This window comes from Strix uralensis, chromosome 25 (genome assembly GCF_047716275.1).
Source record: "Strix uralensis isolate ZFMK-TIS-50842 chromosome 25, bStrUra1, whole genome shotgun sequence".
In the NCBI taxonomy this organism is placed as follows: Eukaryota; Metazoa; Chordata; class Aves; order Strigiformes; family Strigidae; genus Strix; species Strix uralensis.
The window spans coordinates 7,420,913-7,447,437 of NC_133996.1; the positions used below are offsets into that span (position 1 = coordinate 7,420,913).

General features: G+C 45.3%; 2 protein-coding genes across 4 annotated transcripts in view; both read left to right on the forward strand.

Annotated features, from left to right (window-relative positions):
- The window catches only part of LOC141954549 (protein argonaute-3), a 33,288-nt gene extending 21,835 nt beyond the window's left edge, over positions 1-11,453 (forward strand). For all 3 annotated transcript variants that reach the window (XM_074894201.1, XM_074894202.1, XM_074894203.1), the window contains 10 exons: positions 914-1,036; positions 1,231-1,364; positions 1,825-2,009; positions 2,290-2,449; positions 3,521-3,611; positions 4,999-5,193; positions 5,549-5,683; positions 6,325-6,426; positions 7,381-7,580; positions 8,237-11,453. In XM_074894201.1, the coding sequence (XP_074750302.1) occupies positions 914-1,036; positions 1,231-1,364; positions 1,825-2,009; positions 2,290-2,449; positions 3,521-3,611; positions 4,999-5,193; positions 5,549-5,683; positions 6,325-6,426; positions 7,381-7,580; positions 8,237-8,345 (1,434 nt within the window). In that variant the 3' untranslated portion in view covers positions 8,346-11,453. The remainder of the gene's footprint in view (positions 1-913; positions 1,037-1,230; positions 1,365-1,824; positions 2,010-2,289; positions 2,450-3,520; positions 3,612-4,998; positions 5,194-5,548; positions 5,684-6,324; positions 6,427-7,380; positions 7,581-8,236) is intronic.
- A 101-nt stretch (positions 11,454-11,554) lies between these two features.
- On the forward strand, positions 11,555-26,421 carry TEKT2 (tektin 2). Its single transcript, XM_074894204.1, has 10 exons — positions 11,555-13,582; positions 21,322-21,493; positions 21,866-21,991; positions 22,597-22,802; positions 23,289-23,432; positions 23,979-24,093; positions 24,426-24,533; positions 24,953-25,096; positions 25,357-25,436; positions 25,993-26,421. Exons 2-10 carry the CDS (start codon positions 21,338-21,340, stop codon positions 26,204-26,206), a joined length of 1,293 nt encoding a protein of 430 aa, XP_074750305.1. The 5' UTR covers positions 11,555-13,582; positions 21,322-21,337; the 3' UTR covers positions 26,207-26,421.
- The last annotated feature ends 104 nt before the right edge of the window (positions 26,422-26,525 follow it).

Below are 26,525 nucleotides of genomic sequence, written 5' to 3' on the forward strand. Positions count from 1 at the left end.
AAGATTCTGTTCTAGGTACTTTTCCTTGATTCCTGTTGATATTTGAACACCATACTTTTTTTGTTATTATAGGATGCTTATATTTGTAGCAGCGCTAAATAATTTTAAAATCATGAACTAGACTCAAGACTTGGATCTTGAGAATTTCCCATTTTTTTCTGTTAGCAGTTTGAGGGTGGTAGCATCGCTCTATTTAATAGGCACTGAAAACAAACTGGAGCAGCTTACTTGTCCAGACTCATACAAGAATCTGTAACAGGGTAGAAGAATGATTCTGGGTCTCCTGAACCTCAGTCTTGCACATGAGATATTTGACTGATTTCTTTAGTACACACTAAATGTTTTCACCTGATAACTCCAGTGTTTTTTTTCCTTGGTGCTGAATCCAGACACTCTAAGCATCAGTGGTTTTTCTGACTTGAAATATTATAAAACTTGAATATTTTTAGTTGGATACTCTTATAACAGATAGCTCTTATTTGAAACAGTCCAGTTTTTGAGCTGACAAGTTAGCCAGAATTTTTCAATTAAAGTAAGGCTGTTCTGGAAGATACACAAGACATGAACGTGCAGTAATAAAATGAATTAATTTGTTTAGTCTTGGGTTTGCTTGTCTCCAAAAGAGAATGCTTTTTGATCTATCTTGTGAGTAAACAAAACGCTTTTGGATGAGTATACTACAAATGAGCACTTGAGTAACTAAGGGAACAGAAAGAAATCTTATCCAATATATCTCGTGGTATTAATTGTTTTCACTGGGAATGGGTTGATAGTGTTGAGCAGTTAAATCTGAGCCTTTTTCAGTGACAAGCAGAATAGTTGTAGAACGCTTCTGCAGCGTTCCTGTTAGTCTTTTGTTTGTTATATGGATTATAGTAGATATTTCTGTAACATGGAAAAACTCTTCTTCTAGGTGAGAAGTGCAAATTATGATGCAGATCCATTTGTTCAAGAGTTCCAGTTCAAAGTCCGGGACGAGATGGCCCATGTGACGGGGCGCGTGCTCCCAGCTCCAATGTTGCAGTATGGAGGACGGGTGAGGTTTTTTCCTTTTCTTTTGTCTCAGAGTGATTTCCTGTGCACATCGACTATTTTAGTCAGTTCAGTTGCATTGTGCAATATGGGATCAGAGTTTGAATGGTAAACTTTTTTTTGTTAGCCTGAAACTGGAAACAGCATAGGCTTTTTCTTTTTCAGTCACTTGAAATTCTGTTGCTTTTGTTTCCACAGAATCGGACAGTGGCAACCCCAAGCCACGGAGTATGGGACATGCGAGGGAAGCAGTTTCACACTGGTGTTGAGATCAAAATGTGGGCTATAGCTTGCTTTGCAACACAGAGACAGTGCAGAGAAGAAATACTGAAGTAAGGCATGTCATGGTTCAGGCTTTGGACTGTTCTCTTAATGAAGCCATCTTAGTGAAAACATGAGTATAGGACTTCTAATGAGTGTTTCACCTGGTTTTAATCACCTGAGATGTTAGGGACAGAATCCAGGCTGTTCTGCTTCCTTGCTGGAAGCTACAGTCAAAACGCTGTACCCGGGCACACCGTGGGGTTCTGGTCCTGTGACATTGCTGCTTTGTGTATGCTTCCTTCTAGCATCTTGAACGAAGTACTAAAGATGCCTAAACTTTTTTTTCCCAATTCTGGCCTGTGGTGCTTCAAAGCTGTACAGCCTCTACATAATGAATGTTTTTCAAATACTACTTTAAAAGCTATTTGGAATCGCCTTCATTTGCATAACACAGTTCTTCTGTCCCCTTCTGCTTTGGTGGCTGTGTGCTTTGCTGCTGCAACAATTCAAAAAACTTCTCCTCTTTAGGGGTTTCACTGACCAGCTGCGCAAGATCTCCAAAGACGCAGGGATGCCGATCCAAGGCCAGCCCTGTTTCTGTAAATACGCCCAGGGTGCAGACAGCGTGGAGCCCATGTTTCGACACCTCAAGAACACCTATTCGGGGCTTCAGCTCATCATCGTCATCCTGCCAGGGAAGACACCGGTGTATGGTAAGGGAATACCTCTGTCTTTACCTGTTTGGTTGGGTATTATTCTGAGACATTTGCTGCCTGGCATATGTTAGAAAATACTTCAGGACCGTTCTTTAGATATTAGAAACCAATGTTTTGTGTCTGAAGATAAAATGAATTGGACGCAGATCTGAGCATGCAGATAAGTTGGAAGTTGTTTTGGAGAGGATGTACATTTAAATTATTGTGACTTAAGCTAAGGTCAAACCAGCAATAATTTCAAATGAACTCAAGTTGTATCTTAATATTTGCTTCTCAGCGGAGGTGAAGCGTGTGGGAGATACACTGCTGGGAATGGCCACGCAGTGTGTTCAAGTCAAGAACGTCATTAAAACATCTCCACAGACCCTATCAAATCTGTGCCTGAAGATTAATGTTAAACTAGGAGGAATCAACAACATCCTTGTACCTCACCAACGGTAAGACTCTTCGTGGAGACTGATTTGGGTTTTGTTTTAACAGATGTGGTTACGTTTGCTACTTAGCACCCAAAATGTAAATGTGGCTGAGTTTTAAGTTGATATATTCTTCTGGCAATAGTACGTGATATTTGAGGTAGAATTAGATTTCTTCTAGCAGGGGCTCTGAGTGGTTGTTGGCCCATGAGTTAGGTCTTAAGCCAAGGTTCTTTTCAAATGTTTGATCAGTATCAAAAATTTGAAGAGAAACTGCTTATCTAAAGATGTTGAAATATAAAAGTTTTTGCAGGATTAAGAACATACAACATCACAGTGTAGCTGTTGGACGTATCAATGTGCTGTTAATAAGGGGCCTTCGGTGAGATGGTTTCAGTGAGAAGGTTCAACCCATGTGTGTTCCTGTTGTTCTCACATGGACCGTTCTGGAGAAGCACAAGTCTTTTGGTCCTGAAGACTAGAAATTTGGATTGACTCTAACCTTTACTAGAGTATATCCATGCTTTGAGTGGAAGCAGTCATAATGCAAGTAGCAAGCCAGAAAAACCTCTGAGGTGCAAGTCTTAAGAATTCTTTCCTAAGACTTCCTGAGAGCTTGGAATCAAAGTTTAAATGTGAAACAATGGTGCATGGAAGAATATTTTAAAGGCACTGGGAGACCATCCTGCCGCTTAACTCCTGTAAGCCAGAAGGATGTGTGTGCTGGCACACCCAGCCGTTTGTTGCAGTACCAAAGTGGTGCTTAGCTGACCTCCGAGCACGAGTCTATCTGTCCTGTAGAATGGTAGTTTCTCTAAGAAGCTGTCTGTACCATTCAGGGGTAGCTCTGTGGCTTTCCTCCACTAGAATCATGCCACAGTTAAATGGCAGTGTATTTTGGAATGACTGCTGTGGTGGTTTCGACGTTCACGTCTTGTGCACAAAGATTTCATTGTTTAAGTTTGGCCAGAGTACCTGATGATAAGGCTTCTCTGTGCAGCTTAGCTGGAATAGAAACAAAACCCCAGACTGAGCAATAACCTTGCGCCAACTGTTCATCTACAAGTGTGACTTAGCACTTTTTTCTTTTTGAAGACCTTCTGTGTTCCAGCAGCCAGTGATCTTTTTGGGAGCTGATGTCACTCACCCTCCTGCTGGAGATGGAAAGAAGCCTTCCATAGCTGCTGTAAGTTTTATTAAATTAGTGTTATTTTTTCACCTTTGGTAAATGTTAGACTAGTAAATGCAACTCCTGGACTATGTCTGTCAGATATCTTTCAGGGCTTATGCTGGTTCTTTGTACACATTTCCGATACTCTTAAAAATCATGTCTAAAAAAACCCACTACTTGATACTTCAGACTGCTTTCTTAGCTTTTTAATTTTTAAATCAAGGTAGAATGGCAGTCATGTTAAATAATATATTTCTGCAAAAATACTCTAAAGGAAATAATGCAGCTTTGTGGTGTTAGTTAATAACATTTGCTCTCGTGAGACCCCCCCCTGCAGCTGGGTCCAGCTCTGGGAACCCCAACATCAGAAGGACATGGACCTGCTCGAGCGGGGCAGAGGAGGCCACGAAGATGCTCAGGGGGCTGGAGCACCCCCCTGTGAGGACAGGCTGAGAGAGTTGGGGGGTTCAGCTGGAGAAGAGAAGGCTCCGGGGAGACCTTAGAGCGGCCTCCCAGGACTGAAAGGGGCTACAGGAAAGGGGGGAGGGACTCTTGATCAGGGGGGTAGGGATAGAACGAGGGGGAACGGTTTTAAACTGACAGGGGGCAGATTTAGATCAGATCTAAGGCAGAAATTCTTCCCTGTGAGGGTGGGGAGGCCCTGGCACAGGTTGCCCAGAGAAGCTGTGGCTGCCCCCTCCCTGGAAGGGTTCAAGGCCAGGTTGGACGGGGCTTTGGGCAACCTGGGCTAGTGGAAGGTGTCCCTGCCCGGGGCAGGGGAGTGGGACTGGGTGATCTTTAAGGTCCCTTCCAACCCAAACCAGTCTGTGATTCTATGATTTTTGTATCTTTAAAGGAGAAAAATGTAATTAAAGGTCTGGTTTGGCAGGAATGTTTTTGATACTTCTTACCTTTTTGTGTTGGTACAGCCCAGGAGGTGAAGGTGGTGGTTGGGTGCTTGGTCAGTCCCTTCCTATTTTGTCCCCTTGATATTTTACTTGGCATTGGCTGCAGTTACGGAAACTGCATCATTGTTTAAAGTAACTAGGGCAAACTGAAGTGTTTCTCTGTGTAAAACATGAGAAAATGTCAAAGAAAAAGAGTCTGTCTGGATTATAAGAATATGCATTAGTGTGCTGTCAACAGAGGGGAGGACTCCAAGGCAGATGAATTCTGCAGATGCGTTTTGGAGTGCTTGGAGGGCAAGTTTTATACCTCTTTTTAAAGGTCTTAAACCTGTACCTATGACAAGTTCCAGTTAAAAATGTTACTGTGGTGGTGGTTGTTTTAACATAAGCATCTTTTACTTTAAAATTGCTGCTCTGGGCGTTTTTACTCTTTTAATTTCTTTTGATAATAGATTTGGTCTTGAAGCCTTTACTCATGTAATCTTCCTCTGAAGGTTGTAGGTAGTATGGATGCTCATCCAAGCCGGTACTGTGCCACGGTGAGAGTTCAGCGACCCCGGCAAGAAATCATCCAAGATCTCGCCTCCATGGTGAGGGAGCTGCTCATCCAGTTCTACAAGTCCACACGGTTCAAGCCCACACGTATCATCTTCTATAGGGACGGGGTCTCTGAAGGACAGTTTCGACAGGTTGGTTCATCTCTGGGTTTCTTGAAGGACTGTGTTACCACATAACTCCAGTTCTCATGTTTGAATAGCTGTAGTGTTTGGGTTTTTTCCATTTACACAATGTTACCACAAAATAGTTGAGACTTTTGAGGAGAGAATTTCTTAAGCAATATTGGGTAAGAAAAGTTGCAACTTCTTTCCTGTCTGGGAAGGAGAGGTCTTAGAACTTGGGAAACAATATATTTTTAAGAACTTCCTAAGATTACTGATTGTGTGGCAAAGCTGCTCTTAGTGTTAACTACAAACCATTTATTAGGTGTTGTGTGTAGAATACAGTGTAAGGAAAACCTAAACTATTCTGTTCTTGTGCTTGTAGGTTTTGTATTATGAACTGCTAGCCATTAGAGAAGCCTGCATCAGTTTGGAGAAGGATTACCAGCCTGGAATAACCTATATTGTGGTGCAGAAGCGACATCATACACGATTGTTCTGTGCTGACAGAACAGAAAGGGTAATCGCTGCCCCCTCTTATAGTAGCTTTATGTGAGAAGCTTGATGTCAAACACGCTGCTGGAGAAAATATTAGCATGGGCTTCTCTGTCAATCTGATTGTCTTTGCATTCAGGGAAGAGGTTGAATTGATAAGTAAAAATGTGGCCCCAAATTGAAAAATCATTCACCTTAAGTATGTTTAAAAAAAAAAAAAAAAAATCCCCATCAGGCTTTTCATGTTGCACCTTGCTACTAGTCTTTGTCAGTGAACCGTGGTTAATACTCATGTAACTAACTAGGACCAAGTCTACAGCAGCTGTAATAGAAGAAAATATAATATGATGGAACCCTTAACTTTTCCGTTCTTCTGAGTCGATCCAAACTCAAGGTGACATTTCTAAATACAAATGTGGGCGCAGCTCTTCCGTCCTGAGACCAAAAGTTCAAGTGCAGTAGGTGGAGTGTTCTGTGGTGAGATGGTAGAGCCGCGCGGTGTCCTTGTCCAACATCCCAGGCTGCTGTACTGACGTGTTCCCGACACTGCTGAGGCAGTTCACTCTCTGGAACCTTGTGTGTGTTGAGAGAAACTTGTATTTTTAGTTACAGTTGAGATGTATAAACAGTTGTTAGCTGCACTTTTTAACAAAACCTTTTCTCTAGGTTGGACGAAGTGGCAATATTCCAGCTGGAACAACTGTAGATACAGACATTACACATCCATATGAGTTTGATTTTTACCTCTGTAGCCACGCTGGAATACAGGTACGATCGTATACAGGCCCCTTGGGAAAAAAAATAGTATCAGTATAAGTTGAAGCAGAAATGCCAGATGTAGTTGCAGCTCGTTGGTTTTAATATAGTAAGCCACAAAGAAGTCTCAACTAAATTGATACTTTATGTGGTTTTGGTTTTAAAATGAGAGACTTCTAGCCTGGCTAAAAGACGATTATTGACCTAATTCAGTTACACTGCAAGATTTAGCTCTAGTGCTTCACACCTTGTGTGGGGGGAAGCAGGAGGGAAGACGAGTGTTCACTCCAAAAGAGTCTTTCAAAGTGAGTGCAAGTCAGTCTTTTAATAGTGAACTCCTGAGAGTTCTTAAGAGCTGTACTCCGTGTTACGTTAAAGTACTGATGGTGAAAGGTGTATCTGGGGGAAACTTGATACCGGTGACTTGTAAAAATCTGATTCACCATAAAGCCAAAGAGCAATGCAACTCCTGAACCTGCAGGAAGGACGACACTGCGTGGGAGTGAGGAAGTGTATGTGTTTGTGTAGAACTCTATAGTTGACTTCTGAAATAGTGGAGCCATTTCTAGTGTTCATGCTTTAAGTTAGGATGCTAAGGAATTGGAAAGAATTAAAAGCAGCAGTTATTTCTCTGGGAAATGTGTCTTGGTGCGAAACAGTTTTAATTGAGGGTGGTTAAGAGGTGGTGTAATCATGGTTTAGTCATGCTGGGAGCAGGTTTTGATCGTTGAGGGTTATCTAGAAGGCATGTGGTTTTTTCCAAGCAAGAATAATTAGAGTAACATAATCATGTAAATGTTAGACTTATTCATCTTTAAACATATTTAGGGCTGACATAAGACTGAATTTTTTGGCTGCTGTTATGTAGGAGTTCAGACTAGATAGTCTGGCCCTTTCTGAACTTAAAAATCTGACTCGATTGTATGGAAAAGCCAGATAAGTGAATCGATGTTCCCTTCTTCTTAGGGTACCAGCCGTCCCTCACACTATCATGTTTTGTGGGATGATAACTGTTTTACTGCAGATGAACTTCAGCTGCTGACTTACCAGCTCTGCCACACATATGTGCGCTGTACACGATCGGTTTCTATACCTGCACCAGCGTATTATGCTCATCTGGTAGCATTCAGAGCACGATACCATCTTGTGGACAAAGAACATGACAGGTAAATGAAAATGTGTGCTTAAGTTTTTGTCTCCGTTGGTCTTTGCTCCATTGTCAGGCATAAAACCATCTGACTGTAGATAATTACTGCCTGTTTTGCAGTTAATTTTTGTTACCTCTGGGACTAGTCTTAAGATAATCATTGCTGACAGCTGCAGCTCAGTATCAGACAAGAGTGGGTTGGTGGATTTTACTGAATAACACTCAGATTAAAAGAATTAAGTTTAGTTTAATAAAGTATTCAGTTATTTCCTTGATGTGGTCTGAGGGAATGAAGCCACACATTTAGTTTTTCGCTTTAAAATTAGAGTAGTCACGAAGGAAGCAAATGTTAAGTGCCTTCCACTTACCTAACTCTGCTGTGTACGTCAGAAGTGTTTTATAACCTTCGGGCCATCAATATGTTTGTAACGGGCTTATTTTTAGATGAATGAATTGAGCAGCCAAGGTAAAGGGATTTGTCAGAAGCCTTGAGGTTGCTGAGTGAACAGACAAGTAGATTCTTCTCAGTATCCAGTTCTATTCTCAGTGTCCAGTTCTATTCTCAGTGTCCAGTTCTATTCCTATTGCCCCGTGGCTCTCCTAAACGCTGGGGAGATGTGAAGGCAGCTTTTTGACCTGACAAGCCCTGCTTGTCTTTTTCTCGTTCCCTTGCAGTGCTGAAGGAAGCCATGTGTCAGGACAGAGCAATGGGAGAGATCCACAGGCCCTCGCGAAGGCTGTACAAATTCACCAAGACACCTTACGCACGATGTACTTCGCTTAAGTCAATAAGATGGAAGCATACTCACTGAAAGGAAGAACTGAAAAATGAATCCACATACAATGTATGTTTCCAGTGGGGTTGGTTTAGGGGGTGTGCCTCCGATCGTGCTGAAGTTGACACTGTGCAGGGGCGAGAGGCTAACCCTTAAATTGACACAAGGAAGATTGTTTACTTCATCGAGGAACACAGCACTATTATGCAATATGAAACCAGCCAACTGCTTTTGTGGCACGGAAGCACCGCCATCATTTTTTTTTTTTAATTTCTCGTAGTTTAATCCTCTTAGGCCTTTACCTCAAGTGGCTCGGCAGCACAACTATCTTTGCAAAAAAAAAAAAAAAACCCAACAAAATAAAAAACTCAATGGTGTCATTTAAAAAAAAAAAAGGCAAACCACCTTTATAGGAGCAATCACAATGATTGTTTGGGGGAGGGAAGTGTGCAAAAAAAAAAAAAAAAATTAAGTTTTTTACCCCACTGCATTGAGGAATCTTTCAGTGTTGCCATCAAGCATTCGAATGTGAACATATCCAAGTACATTTGAATGTACAGCCCTAGCTAGAAAAAATTGAGGGGGGGAGGATGTTTTGCACACTAATCCAATAATTTGAACATAATTTAGCCAACTGCTGCCTTTGTGTCTTTCTTCACAGCTTTGGAGTTCTCAGCTCCAATAGTTCCCTTTTAAAAAGCAAAGAAACTAGCGGTATTATGTGCAGGCAGTAGTGATCCAAACTCTTCTTGCTCCCTGGTGAATTTACTAAAGCTGCTGTTTTACCTAGTCCAAAAGTTTCAATTATTTTCTATCTAGCAAGTCAAATACGTTGAAGCTTCACACGAGATCAGATGTCCCAAGTTTTATGGGATTAAATATAGTAAACACCAGAACTGAAACTTTAGAGCTAAGGTCTTTTTGGAAAAAAGAAAAATGCTAGTTTACTTGCTGCCTCTCACACCTTAATGTGATTTCATACGTATGTGTTTTTGAAGTTTAGCTTCCTTTTGTTTCTTTTGTATTTATTAGAGTAATAATAATGCTTTAATTTAATTATTACAGAACATATGGTCAACATCAACTTTTATTTTTTAGAAACGTAACCATGTTTATTTTTAAAAAACTGACAACTTGTTTTGCTATCTTTTAGTGCAATAAGCGTTCTAAAGAAAAACTGTGTCCATTGAGCTGTACTAAAGCAGTGTTTGTACCACTAACTGTGGAAGAATGGACACCTCCATGATTTTAAAAGGACAAAGTAAAAGCCTTAATTTTGAAAGGAAAGTTTTATAGTCAGAAGGAATCTTGAATTTTCCTTTTTTAAATCAAAAAATAGCAAAAATGCTTCTAGAATTCTGCAAGCTTTACTTGTCACTGCAGTATTTTGATTTAACAAAGGAATTGGCCGTATTTTTGGCTTTGAAATGTGGTGGATATTTGAATTAAATGGAAAGGGTTTTTTATTAAGATCTAAGTTTTTACATGCTTAGTTAAATCTATTTGACATCAGTAAAATGTGTGGAATTAATAGAAGTTTTTAGGCTTTTTTCCTCTTTGATAATGACTTTCCTTTTAAAATTAAGTTATTGGTAACTTCATTTCACTTTGCAAATAAAGAGGGCTGGGATAGTTCTAACATGTTAAATCACTGAAATGTGAAACAAATTAATGGGACTCTTTCATTCCACTTTAAAGGTAAAACAATATTTAAGATGTCAGAGACGAGCATTTATTCAGTGAGGGGGACTGGGGAGTTTTGCACTTTGTAAACTCGTGAACTGCATTTTTGACTGTTTTTATTTGCACTGGTTCATAGTATATATACTGCAGATCGTTTGTATGGGCATTGCTGTTATCCCAGCCCTTCTGAACTCCACCTGCTCTCCACATGAAAACCAGTGGGTTGGTATAAGTAGCTTATCTCCTGTCATTCTCATGAAATCCGCTGTTTGCCAATATACTGTATTTTGAGCCTAAAATCTGAGCCCGGTTTGCTTCAACAGGCATGAATCTCCCCCATCTTTTCTGCCAGAAAACAAAGTACTGTATTTTGTGCATTTGTATATTGTATTGAAATGTATGTAGTGCTGTTCACAACACTGTCTCAAAGAGCTTTACTAACAGTTAGTGTATATACAGATGTTATCTCCGAATATCGAGGAAGATAATGTAAGAAGACTAACTTTGCAAAGTTAAAATTGCACTGGAAATAGTCGTGACGGTGGGCAGCTGGCTAGTGGCCTGGGGGTCCCCGGGGAGGAGGCGGGAGGGCGAGGAGGGGAGGCGAGCCGACCCTGACGTGCCGGGGGGTCTCGGGGCGCGGGGAGCCGCGGGCCAGGGCCGGCTGCAGCCGCAGCGCCGGGGCGGCCTCGGGCTCCTCCGTGCGCTCGCCCGGGAGCTCGGCGGGGCCCAGGCGCCGTCCCAGTGAGTCTCTCAAATGTTCCTCTGAGTCTGTGACCTGGCAGTTTTCTCGTAGAAGCGCTCTAGGTAGTAGTTCTGTTTATAAAAGGTTCAGGTTAGGCTTTTTACAGAAAATTGTTTTAAAATAGAGAATTTTTAAAAGAAAAACTATTTTACAAAGACTTCTTGTGGATTTCTGGCGTTTAGGAGAAAAATCCTTTTTAAAAAGTCTTTTCACGCTCCTTTCAAAGACACTGTACGCCTCTCATCCTGCCCACTCTCAGTGACTATGATTTGAGAAGCTTTTTTGCTTGCTACTTTCACCAAAAAAAAATATTAAAGAAACTTCATTGGGAAAGTGACTTAAATTACTTGTAAAGCTAGCATTTTACCTGGTTTTCATGTGAAGAGTATTTGGATGTTTTAATCTCTATTCTTGGTTTTGCAAATATCTACGTAAAGTGCCGATACTTATTTGTATTACGATATCAAGTTACTGGCGTTGTGAGGGCCACACATTTATGATGCTGTAGCTGCTATATTTATTTAAATGGAGATGGACAATTACTGCACTAAGGAATGAGGAGATAAGCAAGGAATCAAGGTTAGTTAGATATCTTGTTTTTTTTCAAAAGAGAATTAATGGTGTGAAATATCAAGTGTAACAAAGGGTGCTGTCATTTTAACTGAGATTAAATAGCCAGATATTCTTCCTTTGTTTAAAAACATATATATTTTGATGTTTGCAGTTTGGGGGTGGGGGGTCGGGATAAATGGTACCTCATCTGTGGTGGCAGTTTCCAGTATATTTTCAGAGTATATGGATTTCTTTTATTTTTGTACCTGCTCTCCTTTAAAAAGAAAAAAAATCTCAAAGTTTATGTGCTGTTTGGGGAAATCTTGAGTGGCGTACCAGATCCCCCTCTCCTGCCGGGAGCTGCCTGTACATAGTCCAAAGAGGGACGTGGGCAAAGGCTGGCGGTTCTGCTCACTTTGCAGACGTACTGGCCTCGCTTTTATGCCTACCTAGAAAAACGGTTCCAGTCTCCTAAGACACTGTACCAGTTGACTGCACCGAGACCTCACTTGTACTTAACAAGTGCCACTAATTGCTTCCGTGGTGGGAGCACGCACACGGGCCCCGGCGCGGGCTGGGGAAGGAGCAGCCCCGGGGTCCCGGCCGGGCAGAGCCGCCGCTGCGGCGCCGCTCCCCGGGGCTGGCGGCACTGCTGCTCCTAACCGAGCAGAAAGCTGGGCCGGAACCTGCGATCTGGCGACTAGTAGATCCAGATTTGGAGAGAAGTAGAGTGTTTTGTAGTTGAGGCGTTAAACTTGCAACATCTGCTAACAGAATGACTGACTCTACTGTAAGTAGCTTTTTTTTTTTTTTTTTTCCCTTTGTAGGGCACTTCAGCCGTGGCCATTTTACTCAGGATCGCTGTATTACTGTTCAGTGTGTAATCTGGTTAAACGTGTCCAAAAGTTATTTTTATAGGGTTCATTCTGGCATCCTTTTGGAAGTTTGTTTGGCCACAAAAATGGTTTTCAGGAGTAAAATGGGTTTCTGGAAGTTGTCAGTCAAATTATTTCAAGATGCTATTGGTCCTAAACTATTTTCACTTCTTCATGTACGAATTTTTGTCCTATAAAATGCTCAACATAAGATACCAGATAGTCATCTTCTGTACAAATTCCAGCTACGATTACTGGTTTTCTACTAGTCTTGAAGTCTGCTCTGGTGAAATTCCAAGCTCAGCCTACACTTAAAAAAGCCTGAGGCCTTTTTTTTTTTTTTTTTTACACTTCATATCTTGTCCTCTTTTGATATTTTCCCCGTTTTGTGAACTCGTAAAAGTACTCGAAGCACTTTTATAACCAAGGAATCAAAAGCTCGGGTTATGTACGTTGAAACTATAAATTCAGTTTTCAGAGATCGCTGTTTCTAAATGGCCATCTTAGTCTCTGGTCACGCCAGACAGATACTCTGTCCCTTTCAGTGCTGTGGAGTTTTGTGGCTGCTACTGCAGGTTGGTTGGATCTGGTGAAAAAATCCGTAGGGATGTCAAAGGGAAAGATTCCTGTCTGTCTTTTCTACCCAAAGATGGTACTTTAGATCGATACTGGGTGTTAGGATATCATTTTTGTTTTGGCACATATTTAAATAAAACTTCACTTAGCCAGTTCACTCATCGTTTTTTGTAAATCTGAAAAGATAGTGGTTAGAGCTTGAGCTAATTGATGCTTTCTGCTAGTAGAAGATTTTGTACTTTCAGTAGTTGAGGTATGAACGAGATAGGTACAGGATCCTACCTTTTACCTCCCTAGCAGAGTCTCAAGAATCCTGATCTCTATGACACTAAGACAAAACCAAATTGTCCCTGAGTAGGCAAAGGTGCATATGGAGGGGAAGGAATTGCGAGGGAAAATACCACAGCGTCGGTTTTACAGAAACAAGGGTGTCGATGGAAAGACTCCATCCACTTTCCATCCCACATGCCCTGGCCTTTTCAAATCTTGTCTGAGGTACCCCCTCACCTAACACGGGTAGTTAACGTAGGGTCCTTTTAAAACAAATCTGTTCCACTGTTTAAAACTTGGAGTGATTTTTATTTTTTTTTAAGCAAGACAGTCCTCAGAAAGTGCCTTTTTAGAAGATGGTGCTGTAGATTTTTATTTTCCAGTGGCTGAAAATTTAAGATAAATTATTGAAAATGCCAAGTGTTTGATGGTATCTTTCAGGTACTTTCAAGCACCAGCTTCTCTGAGTCAGGACCAAGAATAACCAGGACGGTGTTTTCATTTGGAGGGAGAGGCATTGAGGAGCGATCACCAAATTCAGCTGGTAGGCTAGAACCGGTTTTGATTTAGTCAATGCAATTTACCTCTTCACATTGAGGGGGTGGGGGGGGTGGGGGGGGAGCATAGGAGAAGCAACAGCGTGGGACTCTCGGGGCAATGTAATTAGTGCTGAAAGGGAATCCATAGCTATGGAAGGATGTAAGCTCTCAGATGTAGCAGGCTCCCAAAGATGAAGTAGACAAACTGAAAGCTGTCTGAAGACTTAGGAGACGGTCAGTCCTGCTGTGAGCAGACCTCGCGTGTGGCTTGTGTGTTTAAAGGAGTGACGTGTGCGTATCGGTGGGACTTGGGGTTCCCAGCTGGGAGTTTGATACTCGGGATGGAAACAGCTTGGTGGGGCGGGGGGTGCTGCCCCGCTCCGACGGTGGAAGAGGGTGTGGGTCCAGAGCGAGTTTGGTGAGCATTCCTCCGGTCAGGAAAAGCTGTAGACTAGACTATTAAACACTGCACCTCAGTAACCTTGTAATGCTGCATAAAGTAATAATAATAGCAAAGGTCTGCTTTGATTACACTGTAATGTGCTTGCACATGCCTGCAAAAAATACACACTTTCATTTTTTGTAGTGGTCTTAATAGCAGTTATCGGACTTTTTCTTTTATGATGAACCTTGTCCTTTATTGTGGTGTTTCTGTATATTTATTGGTAATCTGTGTGCAGCTCATAGGTCTGTGTGTCTGGTCTGTGTGTTGCTTTTAACACTTATTTTTAGTTGGGAGAAGTTTCTGAATGTTTTGTTTTTCTTCTCCAAAGTCAGCTTAACTAGTCACGTCTGAGAGGAGACTGAATAAAACAGCTTAATAGACAGACTACTTTAACTGGTACCTTGTTTCTTTAAAACTAAAATTATTTTGTGTTCATTTTATTACTGTTTATACAGTACTGGGCATTTAAGATGTAGAATAACTTGATGTCAGTCAGGATATTTTTGAATATCAGGAGCTTAAGCGCAAAACTCCCACTTCAATTGCAAGTGGTATCTTTGCAGGAATATGTTCGTGTCCGGACTTTTTCTAGGAGTAAGCAGAGCTTTTCGACATCTCTTAATTTGGACGCGATCAAGGAAATATTTAGGGTACGCAGTCCCAGCGTGGGGCAGTGGCCCCTGTTTGGAGTTGCCCACACCCCTTTGTTGAAAGGGACACTGTCCGATGACCGCGCAATGCAGCGCTCCCGCTTGTGCTGCCCACGCAGACGATGAACCGAGTACCTTTTTGCTGTGTAGATTTCTTCTGATTCAAGTTAGAGAAATGAACTGATGTTTCTTGTAGTTTGTTACCAACTTTCTTGTCTTATTACAGTGCCCAATGCCACTTTGTTGGTATTTAAGCTTGCAATGATGTTAAATGATTTTATATTCCAAATTTCTTAATGTTATTAGGCTAGGATTTAGAAAGCATTTTTTCAGTCTAAATTCTGAGCCAAAACTGTGTCTTCTATCCCTTTTAGTAGTAGGCTTTTTACCTTTTAGACTAAAAAGGGCCAAAAATCTCGCACCATCAGCTTGTTTGCAGCAATACTCTCCATCTCTTCCCTTGCCTATCAACTAGTTTATTTTCTATCTACATTTAGCTGATACTGAAGCTGTTGAGATTTAGAAGGAAGTTGCCTCTTCTTTCTGTCAAAAGAAACGAAATGGCCTTGTGTCTGGTGATGCTGGTTGCTGTTAGGCAGAGATCTCTTCCTCGAAGTCTTGCCTTGGTGATGATGAACTGTAGCACACGTGGGTTTAATTACAGTAGAAACATTCTGTATGTTTCTGTTGCATTCATTGGAGGGTGCATGATGTTTTAAAGTATCCAATTTAAATACAAGCTAATAAACCGCTGAAGATGTAGATGCTCTATTAAAATACTTCAACAAAAAACCAAACAACAGATCAAACCAAAAAACCCCAACAACCTAGTGCACATGGATAGTTTTATTTCATCCGCCTTCTTGGCAAAGTTGGAGACTGAGGATTTGCTGTAATTGATGCTACTCATAGTAAATCGTGCTGGGATTAATCCTAAAACTGAACTGACTCAGCTATACGTTTTGTGAAGAGGAGAAGTGATAGTGGTGACTGTGCTATTAAACCAATAGTAGAAAGCTCTAAAAAATGCAAGGAGGAAACTTGTCTTAATATTGAAAAAACTGAATATACTGAAAAAATCTCATGCTGCTAGAACCTCATGAACCTGTATCTTTACATCCACAGTTTACCCCAAAAGACCCCAAATGACTACTTCAAAAACTAATACAAGAGGGGAAAAGCATTTTCCTGTGGTTTTTTTGAGTGCCTGTTCACCTCCTAAAAGGACCGTGCTGAGAAGCGGGTGGCAGTGCCTGTAACAACTGTACAGTTACATCAGACTGTGTTTTGTATCTCAACCTCGAAGCTACCTTACTTGGCCGAAGCAGATATAGGTTCCAGTCGATCGGTGCTATTTGAAACAGCGGAGCCAAGGGGGTTTGTGAGCAACATCTGACCCCTCCGTAAAACATGGACGCTCTGATAGATTTCTGGTTGCAATTTTCACGCGGTTCACACTGAAGCGTGCCTGGCTACCAAGAAAAACAGCAGCAGGCAGTTGTAGAGTTCATTTTGCTGTAGCACTACGGTTGCTCTGCTCTTCTTCAGCTCTTACCTACCTCCCTGTTCCCTCCCGCAGGATCACTCTCCCTCCGCTGCCTGTCTACAACCAGCCATGCTGAGGCTGTAGCTGTGTGGAAGGTGAATCAGCTCTGGGTGTGAGGGGTGGTGGTAGTGCGATGGTGATGAAAGCAACTGCCCCTAGGACTGGGTGGGAGCTGGGTGATGACAGTCAGGTAAGCTGTGGTCAGCTCGAGCCCTTTAGGGAGATTGATGGGAACATCAAACATTAGCTTAGGTGTCCTGAACTGTTTGTGTCGGACTTGAACTTACTGAGAGCAAGCATGTGCCTTTTTCTGATCAAGAACAGAGCTGGAAAAAGCTTGTGTTTGTATTGGTAGTATGGTTAGTATTTTTCTTGAACTGTTTTTAAAGCTTGAAGTCCTTGGTCAGAGTGGAGTTGGTTTGGCGTTGAATTACTTAATCAAAGCGAGCCCTGAATTATTTGGAATTAGAACTACCCAGAGAGGAGAAGCTTTTAAAATAAGTGGTTTCTGGAGAGTAATGTCGTCAAATAAACATACTTCCTGGTAGACTTGCAATTTTTTAAAATAAAATTTAACCTTGATATGTTTCTCTATTTAATGAGAATCACTAATTCTGCCTTTATTTGAATGTTGCCTGTCCAGTAATGTCTTCACTCTTCACTGTGCTCCTGCAGCTTTTCATACACTCCATTGCTTCTTCCCCCCTACCCCCGTTTGGTGGCTGTAAGGACACGAGGAATGTTGTCCAGGGAATGTCAGGGAGCAGTGCAGAGGTCTGATTAAGTGGGAACATGGAGGTGAGGATTAAACATCACAGATAATTCTTCGAGAAGCAGTTTGCCAGCAGCTGAGGGTAGTGACGTCTGCGTACAAAATGGTATGGTCTCTTGGGTGTGGGAAGAGTTAGCAAAGTGGTACGAGGGGGGAAAAGATTCCCCATCCTCTGATATCGAGGTACTAGTAGAGGGAAGGTTGTTGTAGACTGTGTGCTGTGCAGAAGTAGGCACCTGTGTCCTTAGATGCTAGTTTGGGCTTAAAGCTGCTAAAAAAATGGATTTTCAGACTGAAATGGAAGAGCTTTTCAAATAGGTTATATTTTGTGGAGTTTTGAGATATTGAAGAGTTATCCACCCAGGAACTCTGGTGTCAACGCTGGCTCTGAAATGGGTTCCCTCTCTGACCTCGGGGAAACGATTCTGCCTCATTTTTCACCCTACCTTGAAAATGTTTATGATGATTCACATCGCCTTACAAGAGCTCGCTATTAGGTGTTCTGAGGATGAACCATATTGTGGAAGTGCTAACTTCTTGACACAAACCTGTGCACCTTCTTGCAAGTTTGCATCTTCAGTTAATTCCGTTCTGTTTGGAGCCTGTCTTTGACCTGAGCCTGTGCTCTTTACTTGCATCGCAGCTCTGCCCGAGCAAGGCCATGGGGATTGGTCCCATGATGTTTGCCTGTTGCTTTCTTTTAAGGTAATCCATTTGTTGCAAAGCAGACTGTCAGAGGGCAAGTTTATTTAAATGAAAGGATTTTTTTCATTGCTGAGAATCATATAGGTCTTTCAAACACATTTGGCAGTTGGAAAATTAATACCTACTGTAATACTATCTAGCAATACAGAAGAATATGACTATGTGTTGAGTTCAGGGCTATGCTAGCCCACAAATCATAGGTCCACAGCCCTTTTAAGTACAGGTGTGCAAAAATTAGCTATTAAAATAGTTACTAATAAACTCTCATTATGCTTACACTTGCAGATCTCTTAAATATATTCGAAACCAGTTTCTTTGATAGAAAATCCATGTCTTGCCGGTTAGTGTTCACTCAGACGTAATAGCAAAGTAATACCCACTGGAGCAATGCTAAATTTAAAGAACCTTTTGAAGTTTTTGAACCTGATGGTGTGCCAGCAAAGTGGAAACTTGAGTAGTGCTCTTTAACTGGTGAGGGAAATTGCACGCCAAAAAAAACTCGGTGAGAGGAGGACTGCTAGAGATGAAGTTTGTCTTCTGACTTCTGGCATCTTTGCAGTGGAGAATGGCTTCTTTTGGGTACTCGGTTTTGTGCTTCACTTTCCTCCTGTGGCTATAGTTTTTAGTTTTCTTTGGGCTTAATTTCTATTCTTCAGTGAAATGTTCTCATTTCTACAGTTTTCAGTGTTGAATCTAGCCTTGAGACAACTAAATGTTGTTTTCCTGTAGAAAAACCTGCTTCTAGAAAGCTGCATTTTGTGTCTGTTTTGCAGGCCGTTTTTGAAAAGCTAGCCTCAGCACAGCAATAGAGTTGGCAGAACGAGTTTTTGGTCTGAAATGTTGATTTTTACAGGCTCGTTGCCCAGCCCCTGCTGCCATGACCAGCGACACTGGTGTACACATCCTGCGTTTCACAGGTTAGGTGACGCGCTTTGGGCTCACAGGGTACAGATCGTCCTGTCGTATTCTTGTTTCTTCCCTTGGTGTAAGCAGTTAAGCTTCCCCAGGTAGCTTATTGGTGGATAAATAGTGTTGTTGCTTGTCATGGGGAAAAACTAGGCTGTTTTTTGGCCTGGAGGTGTCTGATTATAGATAAGAACATTGTTTATCAGCAAGGTATTACGTTAAAGCTTTCACGGTAATTGGTAGCATTCGGTTATGAGCCAATATGGGTATTAAAGTATCTTCAGGAGAAGGTGGCTCAGGTGGCATAGTGTGTGCCATAAACATTGCTAGTGATCAAGCTGTATTTGTTTAGGAGACTGCTGGAAGCAATGTCGTGCATATAAATTTTGCGTATTTAATACCATATGTTTAAATCGAAAAAAAAAAAATATTGTGCTGTTTGGGATTCCTTTTCAGAATAAAATTCTAATAAACCAGTCCGGTGGATTGCGATTCCCTTCTATGTGTACGTCTTGCTCTTTCTCATATGCTGGTAACTGCTCCCCTCTCGTTTTGGTGTTACCATTGCTTAAGTAGGAACTTGAAAGTGTTCCCACCATGATGGTACTGAGAGTTTTCAAAGCAAAAGGGAATTGTTTCAAGAATAAAGTAGAGCTGTGACTCGAGACATTGCACAAATAGATCGTAGGTGGATGGCAAACAAACTGGTAAAAGCCTTTATTTTTACTTAACCATCTTGACCATGTGTGCCTATTTGTATTGCGGATGTGGGCTGCAACCATGCGGGGTGGGAGGGAAACCATGTGTCGGGTGTGTTTTGAGATGTACTTGCTAAGCAGAAGCGGTGTCCTCTGCCCGTTCTCCCTTTCCAGACAAATTGTTCTTGCCAAAATTTTCTACCTGTTGCAAGAGTTGCTTTCTTTCCAGCACAGTAAAATGTCAACTTCTTTCACTGTTCCTTCCCTCTCGTAGGCATCTGTAACCTCTGTACGACTGTGTATAGTACACAACAGTCATCAGATCTCTACTGGCTTTAGATACCATCAAGCTGGGTGTATTGTAAACGAACCGTATTCATTTGAAAAATAAAATTTTTTTGAAATGCGTATCTGATACTTTAATTATTTTTTTTTTAATACTTGCCTCATTTTAATTTATTTCCAAAGCCATGTCCGCAGGAGTGGGTGGGGATGGAGGTGTTGATCTGAGCCGTGGGGCCAGGAGCCAGGTGGCATCTGGAGGGGGGTACCAGGCGTGGTTGCCACACCTTTTGCCAGGAAAGGATTCTACTTCCAGCCTTTTCTGTTTGATTTAATGCCATTTAATTTTTTTTAAAAAAACAAGGGAAGAACTTCTGAGCGGCCGTTTAAATCCTCCCGCTGCCCGCAAAGCGAGAGCTGTCGTGGGAGCGCGATGGTCTCTGCGGGTCCCACCGGGTCCGTGTCAGGGTTAGGAGGGGTTTGGGGTCCCGGCGTGTTGTGATCCTCGGTCTGGGACCCCCCAGCTGCTCCCTGCCGCGAGGACGCCCTGCCCGCTTGGCTTTATTGGTTATTTTCTTGGGATTTATTTTTTTTTAATAATAATAACAACTGGGTTTGTTGCTTTTGCTTCAGTTTGCAGTGTAACTTTCACTAATAACTGTAATAGAGACAAGCGGTGCTGTACCCCCCCTGCACCCCGGGCCCCTCCCTGCTCTGTTGCTTCGCCGCTGCTGCCCAGCAACGGGCCCGTGCGTGCCTGGCAACTGGCCCCGCGGCGACACCGGCCCTGAGGCGGGGACGGGAGCCAGGACGGAGCCCGGGGCCTGGCGGCGAGGGCACAGGACTAGGAGCAGTGGTCGTCCCGGAGGAAGGGGGAGCAGGCTGAGCGCAGGATGGGCCCCGAACGAGCAGCAGGGCCCTGGCACGGAGGAGCTGCCTGTGCCCTGCCAGGGTGAGGGTCCCTCCTAGCTGGGGGCTGAGCCCCTTCCCTGTTCCCCCCCCTTCCATCTGGGGGTTGGGCCCCTGTGCCCTACAGCCCCAGGTGCTGCCTGCCGTGGGGCAGGACCCCTTCCCTTTAGGGTTTCCGTCCCTTTAGGGCTTCCCCGGCTGCTCCTCCCCAGCGGCCTTTTGTGCGGATGGCCCAAGGAGCTCTGTCCCAACTACCTGTGTCCGAGAGGACTGGGGGACAGGCACAGGCTATACTGGAGCCGGGGGGTCTGTCTGCCCCAGAACTCCACCTGACTGCGGGGGTTTTGGGGTCTGCTCTGATCCTGTTGAGTGGTCTCTGCAATTCCTGTCCATTTCGCAGTGGGGAAGACGGCTGCAAACCTGATACTGATCCTGCAAAGCCTTCGGGTCCCCTGGGACTGTAGCCCTGGGCTGAGCCTACGCAGCTGTAACAAAAGTAGAATCAGTAATTGTAATCAGCCATTTTGTCCAAGCTCAATAAATACCGCGTGGGAGATGGTGCTGTGAGCGGCTCCCCGTCTCTGCAAACAGCACCGTTCTCTGGGGACAGACGGGCAGACGGGGCTTTGCTCCTGGCCCGGGGGCAGAGGCTGGCTCTGATCACCTGCCCTTGTGCTTCCCCGTTGCGTGGACGTGTGTGTCTGCATTGGGCGAGATGCCAGGTTAGAGCTTGCTGCTGCTTGTCTCTTGAAGAGCTTTCCAGTCTGTGGATGCGTCTCCATTTCTGGTGTATTTCCATGAATAAACACAAAAATCTTCCGCTCCTTTTAGTCACCTGTTTAGGGAGATGGCCACGCTGAGCGTAAAGCCGGGACAGCGGTTTGCGGTGCCGGACTGGCACACCAACTCCCATCTCATCTCAGCTGACGCTGAACGCCAGCGTTCTGCTTCCCACCGAGTCCGGCAGGAAGCCCGAGCTCTCCGCAACGAAACCAACAACCAGGTGGGTCTTCTGGCAGGGCGGCTGCTCCCAGGTTTGTCAGAATAGCGGGCTGAGGAGCATGGGAGAGCGTCTAGATCTAGGACGAGGGAATAGGAGGAGGCTTTACCTCTGTAGAACCTGCTAAATATGTACATTTCTTTCTGTAAGCCCATGTGCAGCGATGCGTGTGTACTGTGAAACCCCTGGGTGTGATTCTCACGTCCGTTGCACCTCGTGGTGTTTTCTGTGCTCTCCATTTGTGTAGACGACTATTAGACCAAGTGGCAACGTGTTGTACCCCTCTGAGGGGGTACTGAAAACCAGGGAGAGGCTTCTGCAAGACTCATAATTGCAATTTAAAAAAGAGTAATGGCATTTCTCCTCTAATTCCAGACGAAATGGGATGAACATGACAACCAAACCCGCCTGGCTGAACGTATCAGCAGCGTGAACAGATGGAAGGAGACCCTGGACAAATGCCTCGCAGACATAGATGTGGAAATCGATGCCTTAGCCAAAGTATGTTGGGAAGGCAGATGGCTGGAAAGCAGCTTACATGCTCAACATGGGATGTTAAATAATTGAGGCTTGTCTTCTGCAACGGGCAAGCCCATATGGAGTTCAGGGGGAGCTGATCGCAGGTGTACTGAGCTCTGCACCTGATGAAACAACTTCCTGGAAAGCAAACCCCTGTGCTCTTGGCCGAGCCGAGCCGGTTTATGGAGCTGTGCATTGCGTGCTCATGTTTGGGGGTTTGGGTGGTTTTTGCTGGGGTTTTTTTAAAGCTCTGAAGGATAATGAGAAATATGTTCACACCATCAGTCAAAAATCTTTGATTTTAAATAGAGAATGGCAGTGGGACATCTCTGATTCTTTTACTTCTAAAGCCAGAGGCTGCTGCTCCTGGAGTCGTCAGCCCCCAGCAGGGTGTGATTCCCAATGCAAATAGCAGGTGTAGAGGACTGATGTGTTTGGCTCTCGCGTTCTTCATTCCAGACTTGCTAAAAGGTTTCAGAACTGCAAAGATGGGCAGTGCAAGGGTGTCAGTGGGTTCCCCTTCCTTCCTTCCTTCCTCCCATCCCTGAAGGAGAGCCCCACCACGCCCAGCTGGCTGCTTCTTCCAGGTGAAGGAAGCAGCAGAACGTGCCCTCCAGGCAAAGAACTTGCCTTTGGACGTTGCCATTGAGTGCCTGACGCTCCGCGAGAGCCGCCGCGCCATCGACGTGGTGAGGGACCCTGTGGAGGAGGAGCTGCACAAGGAGGTGAAGGGGATTGAGAAAGCCAAGAGAGAACTGCAGCAGCGAGTGAACGAAGCCTTCGAACAGCTCTGGTGAGGCGAATGACACAGCTTTTGTCCGGCCTCTGCCCTCCTTCCTTGGCCCCAGCAGTTTAAACACCACGCTGAGATGGGCAAGCAGGCCAGGGGCGGTGAACCACTCTGGTGGTCAAGGTCTCTGGGGGTTTGTAGGGGAGAACACGTCAAGGGAGGCTTCATAACCATCCTCAGAACGTTTTGACCCGGACAGATCTCTTGTGCCAGTGACCTGGAGGTGCTAAAGCTCCCCGGCACTAATCCCTCTGGGTCGCTGCCGCAGGGTGGGCGGCTCAGCTCAGCTCGCCAGCGCGACGCCAGAGCAGAGCGCGGGCAGGCGGTAAAGGGTGCGCTGCGCTACCGGGTGGGCCCAGTTCCATGGGAGGGCAGGAGCTCGTCACTCCTTCTCCAAAGATGACTGACGTGGTGATGAAAGCTTTGGAGATTGAGAGCTGCTTCTCGCCTCCGCGTGCTCGCTGCTGACTCCGACCCTGCTCTCTGCAGCCGCTTGCAGGAAGCTCGCCAGCAGCTGAGCTGCGACCACCGGCGCAAGATGGAAGCCCTGGAAATAGATCGTGTCTGCTTATCCCTCAGCGTAAACTCTCCCAACATCTCCTTCAAGGTCAACCCAACGCGGGTCCCTGACGGGTAAGGAAAGAGCCTGCCCTTGTGTGGCCAAATCCGTGCTGGTGCTTGAAAGAGCCCTGGGGTGCTTTATCCTGGCTTGATGGGTGTGGTTTTGGAGAGAGCCTGGAGCAGGAGTTGGCTTCTGGGATTTGTTGTGGCTCTTGACTTGTGAAGCTACAGACTTCTGGGAGTTACCGAAATTGTGAGCACAAAACCGGAGAAGCCGCTGCCCTGCCTCCCTGGTGCTGGGCTGTGGGTGACAGCAAGTAGCGTGGTGTCGGCCTTTGGCACAGCTGCTGGGGGAGCTGCTGCACATCCTCGCTGGCTTGGCATTTCACAGCCCGCTTTGGCGGCGTCCCCACTCCGAGCAGATGTTGGGCCTCGGTGCGGGAGCTGCGGGGTCGCGATCTCCAGCTGGTGCAGGGAGGAGATCAGATGGGATGTGACCTCCAGAATTCCTGAATGGTTTTGTACAGCACAAAGCCGCCTTGGCCTGCAGCAGGTGGTTCCTTTTGAACTGTCTTGCAAACACTCAACTTATTTTCATAACTGGTGATTTGTTCACAGATCAACTTCGGTTGATGAGTGGGAACAGACCAGCCAGTTCAACAAGGAGCATGCTGAGGCGGAAATGAAAGCCGCGAGTGGGCTCCGGGCAGCAGCGGCGCTTGCCATTGCGCAGGTAAACGAGTCCCTTGGCCGGGAGTCAGTGGGGCAGGCGTTCGGGATCCCGTGTGGGAGAACGGGCTGGCTGTGGCCAGGGGAGGGGGGTCTTTGGGCCCCTGAGAGCAGCTGCCCTCTGGGTTTAAATGGGGAGCTTGGTTCCGCTGCACAGCTGGCAGCAGCCTCAGCCCCTGGAGGTGACGTTACTGGGCCATCGCTCCCTGCCTTTTGGCTACCGGGGGGTGCGTGACCCACCTGGTTCTGCCCATGGGCTTGTCCCAACCTCCCAGGCAGCAGCCAGGAGGGTGACACCTTCTAGATGTGTGTGACAGGGGCCTGTTCTCTCTTCAGACAGACAACGAGCTGGAGGCTCAGCGTGTAGCTACAGAGTTTGCCTTGCGCAAGAGGATTAGAGACCTGGAAAGAGCCTATGACGAACTGAAATGGCAGGAGCAGAATGTAAATGTCGCTTTTTTGGTTATTGACCACAACCTTGGGTGGGAATTGAATCCAAGAGGCTGTTTGTTTTGTGGAAAGCTACTTGGCCTGAGCATGGTTCCACATGACAGCTGTTAAGTGGCACATGTATGATCCCTGCAACACCCTACGTCCTCCTGCTATCACAGCTCCTGCTCTGGCATTTCTCAGCAGCAGTGCCACGTTTTGCCCTTTTTATTTCATCCCTGTTCTCAACTGCTGTGGCCATAAAACACCAGCAGCACCATCCCCAATCTATGAGCAGAGGGGTTCAGCACTCGGAAGCCCACCAGCCCTTGCTTAAAATCCTCTGCCAGCACAGCAAAAGCCTGGGATGCCCAGGGACTGTTGTCCAGTCTGTATCCCTGGCTCTCCCTCCTGATACGTGGCTTTATCCTTAGATCTTGGAGGAAATTGCTGAGATGGAGGAGGACATCCGACGCTTGGAGGAAGATCTTCAGAGGAAAACGCAAGATCTGAAAGTGGCCCACACCCGCCTGGAGACCCGCACCTCTCGGCCCGGTGTGGAGCGCTGTCGGGATCAGGTACCGGCCTCGCCTGGCACGCTCCCTGCCCCGAGGGACTGGGGGAACAGGCTGGGGTGGGGGCTCCCGTGGGTCTGGAAAACATTGGATGCACGTTGGAGAAAACTACAGAGGGTCTGAGCAATGGATCCTACAGTCACCTGGCAAAGCGAGGAAATAAATGTCAGAGCTGGGCTGGAAGGGGAACGAGGGAACTGTGGCCTTTGTAAAACACCCCTTCAGCCCTGTTAACTGGTGTCACCTCCCTCCCCACTGCACAGGTCCAGTACGGGCTAACGGCTGAGGTCCAGCAGCTGGGGGCCACGATCCGAGCGCTCGGGCAGAAGCTGGCGGAGTCACAGTAAGTCTCCTGCTCGCTGGGGCAGGGCAGCAGCCCCGCGTTGAGGGAGGGTTGTGGTGATGTGCGGCCCCGGACCTGGCCACACTTCCAGAAGCTGCGCTTTGAGCTCGTGTCTGTTGAGATCGGGAGTGGAAATAGGTCTTTGGGCTTGGGGGGGAGCTGGGCTGGGCAGGGGGGTGCAGGCAGGGCAGGGTTTGTGTGCTGGGAGGGTGAAAGGGGCTCCCACGGTCCCTGCTCGACTGACTTCAGCCAGGCACGGACAGTTCTAAAAGGGGGGGAAAAAATGGGTGAAAACTAAAGGAAAAAATAGAATTTCTGGGCTGGTGTGGGCTCCCAGGGCGCACATCTCCAGGAGCAGCGTGTGGGTTTGCTGATACAGACCCAAAGCGCTGCTGCTGCACACCGGGACAGTCTGATGCGTTTGTCCTTTGGGTAAGGGCAAACGCTGCACAGAGGCTCCTGCTGCCAGAAAGCGGGAGGTGGGGTGTTTCTTGTCCAATTTGGGAAGGGAATGCAGTGCTCGAACCCGACTCCTCTCGCTTCTGCTTGTTCCCAGGGATGCCTTGGACGCTCTTTACAGACAACTTCACCGCATTCAGATAGATATGGGCTACAAAGCCAATTCTCTGGTGCTGGACAACAAGTGCATGGACAGCCGGAGAAAACTCGTGGTCCCGGCTGAGAAATTTGCCCGAGAGCTCGACATCTTCAACCGGACCACGAACCGTGCGCTCTCCCTGCTGAAGAACGGGCAGCTGGACTTGGCTTAGTGCGCCGGGGAGCGTTGTGCAAGGAGCCACGCTGAGGATGAAAAGCTACCAGTGACTCAGTTCCGTAGTAGGGAAAGCGGACATCTGTGTCTTGTTAGGATAATGTAATTCTCCTCCCTCCTCCTAGTTTGTTATATAACTATCTGTCCCCTTCTATGATGTTTATAGCCTCTTGCGCTGCAAGGAGCATTATAAACAATAAAGAGTCTGTCCCCAAGAGCAGTTGTCATCCGACAGCGTTGGAAGCATTTCGCCGTGATTGAATCCATCTGGGCTCTTGAGCGTTTTAAAAGTTTTTAAGTCTTTTAAAGTGCAAAGC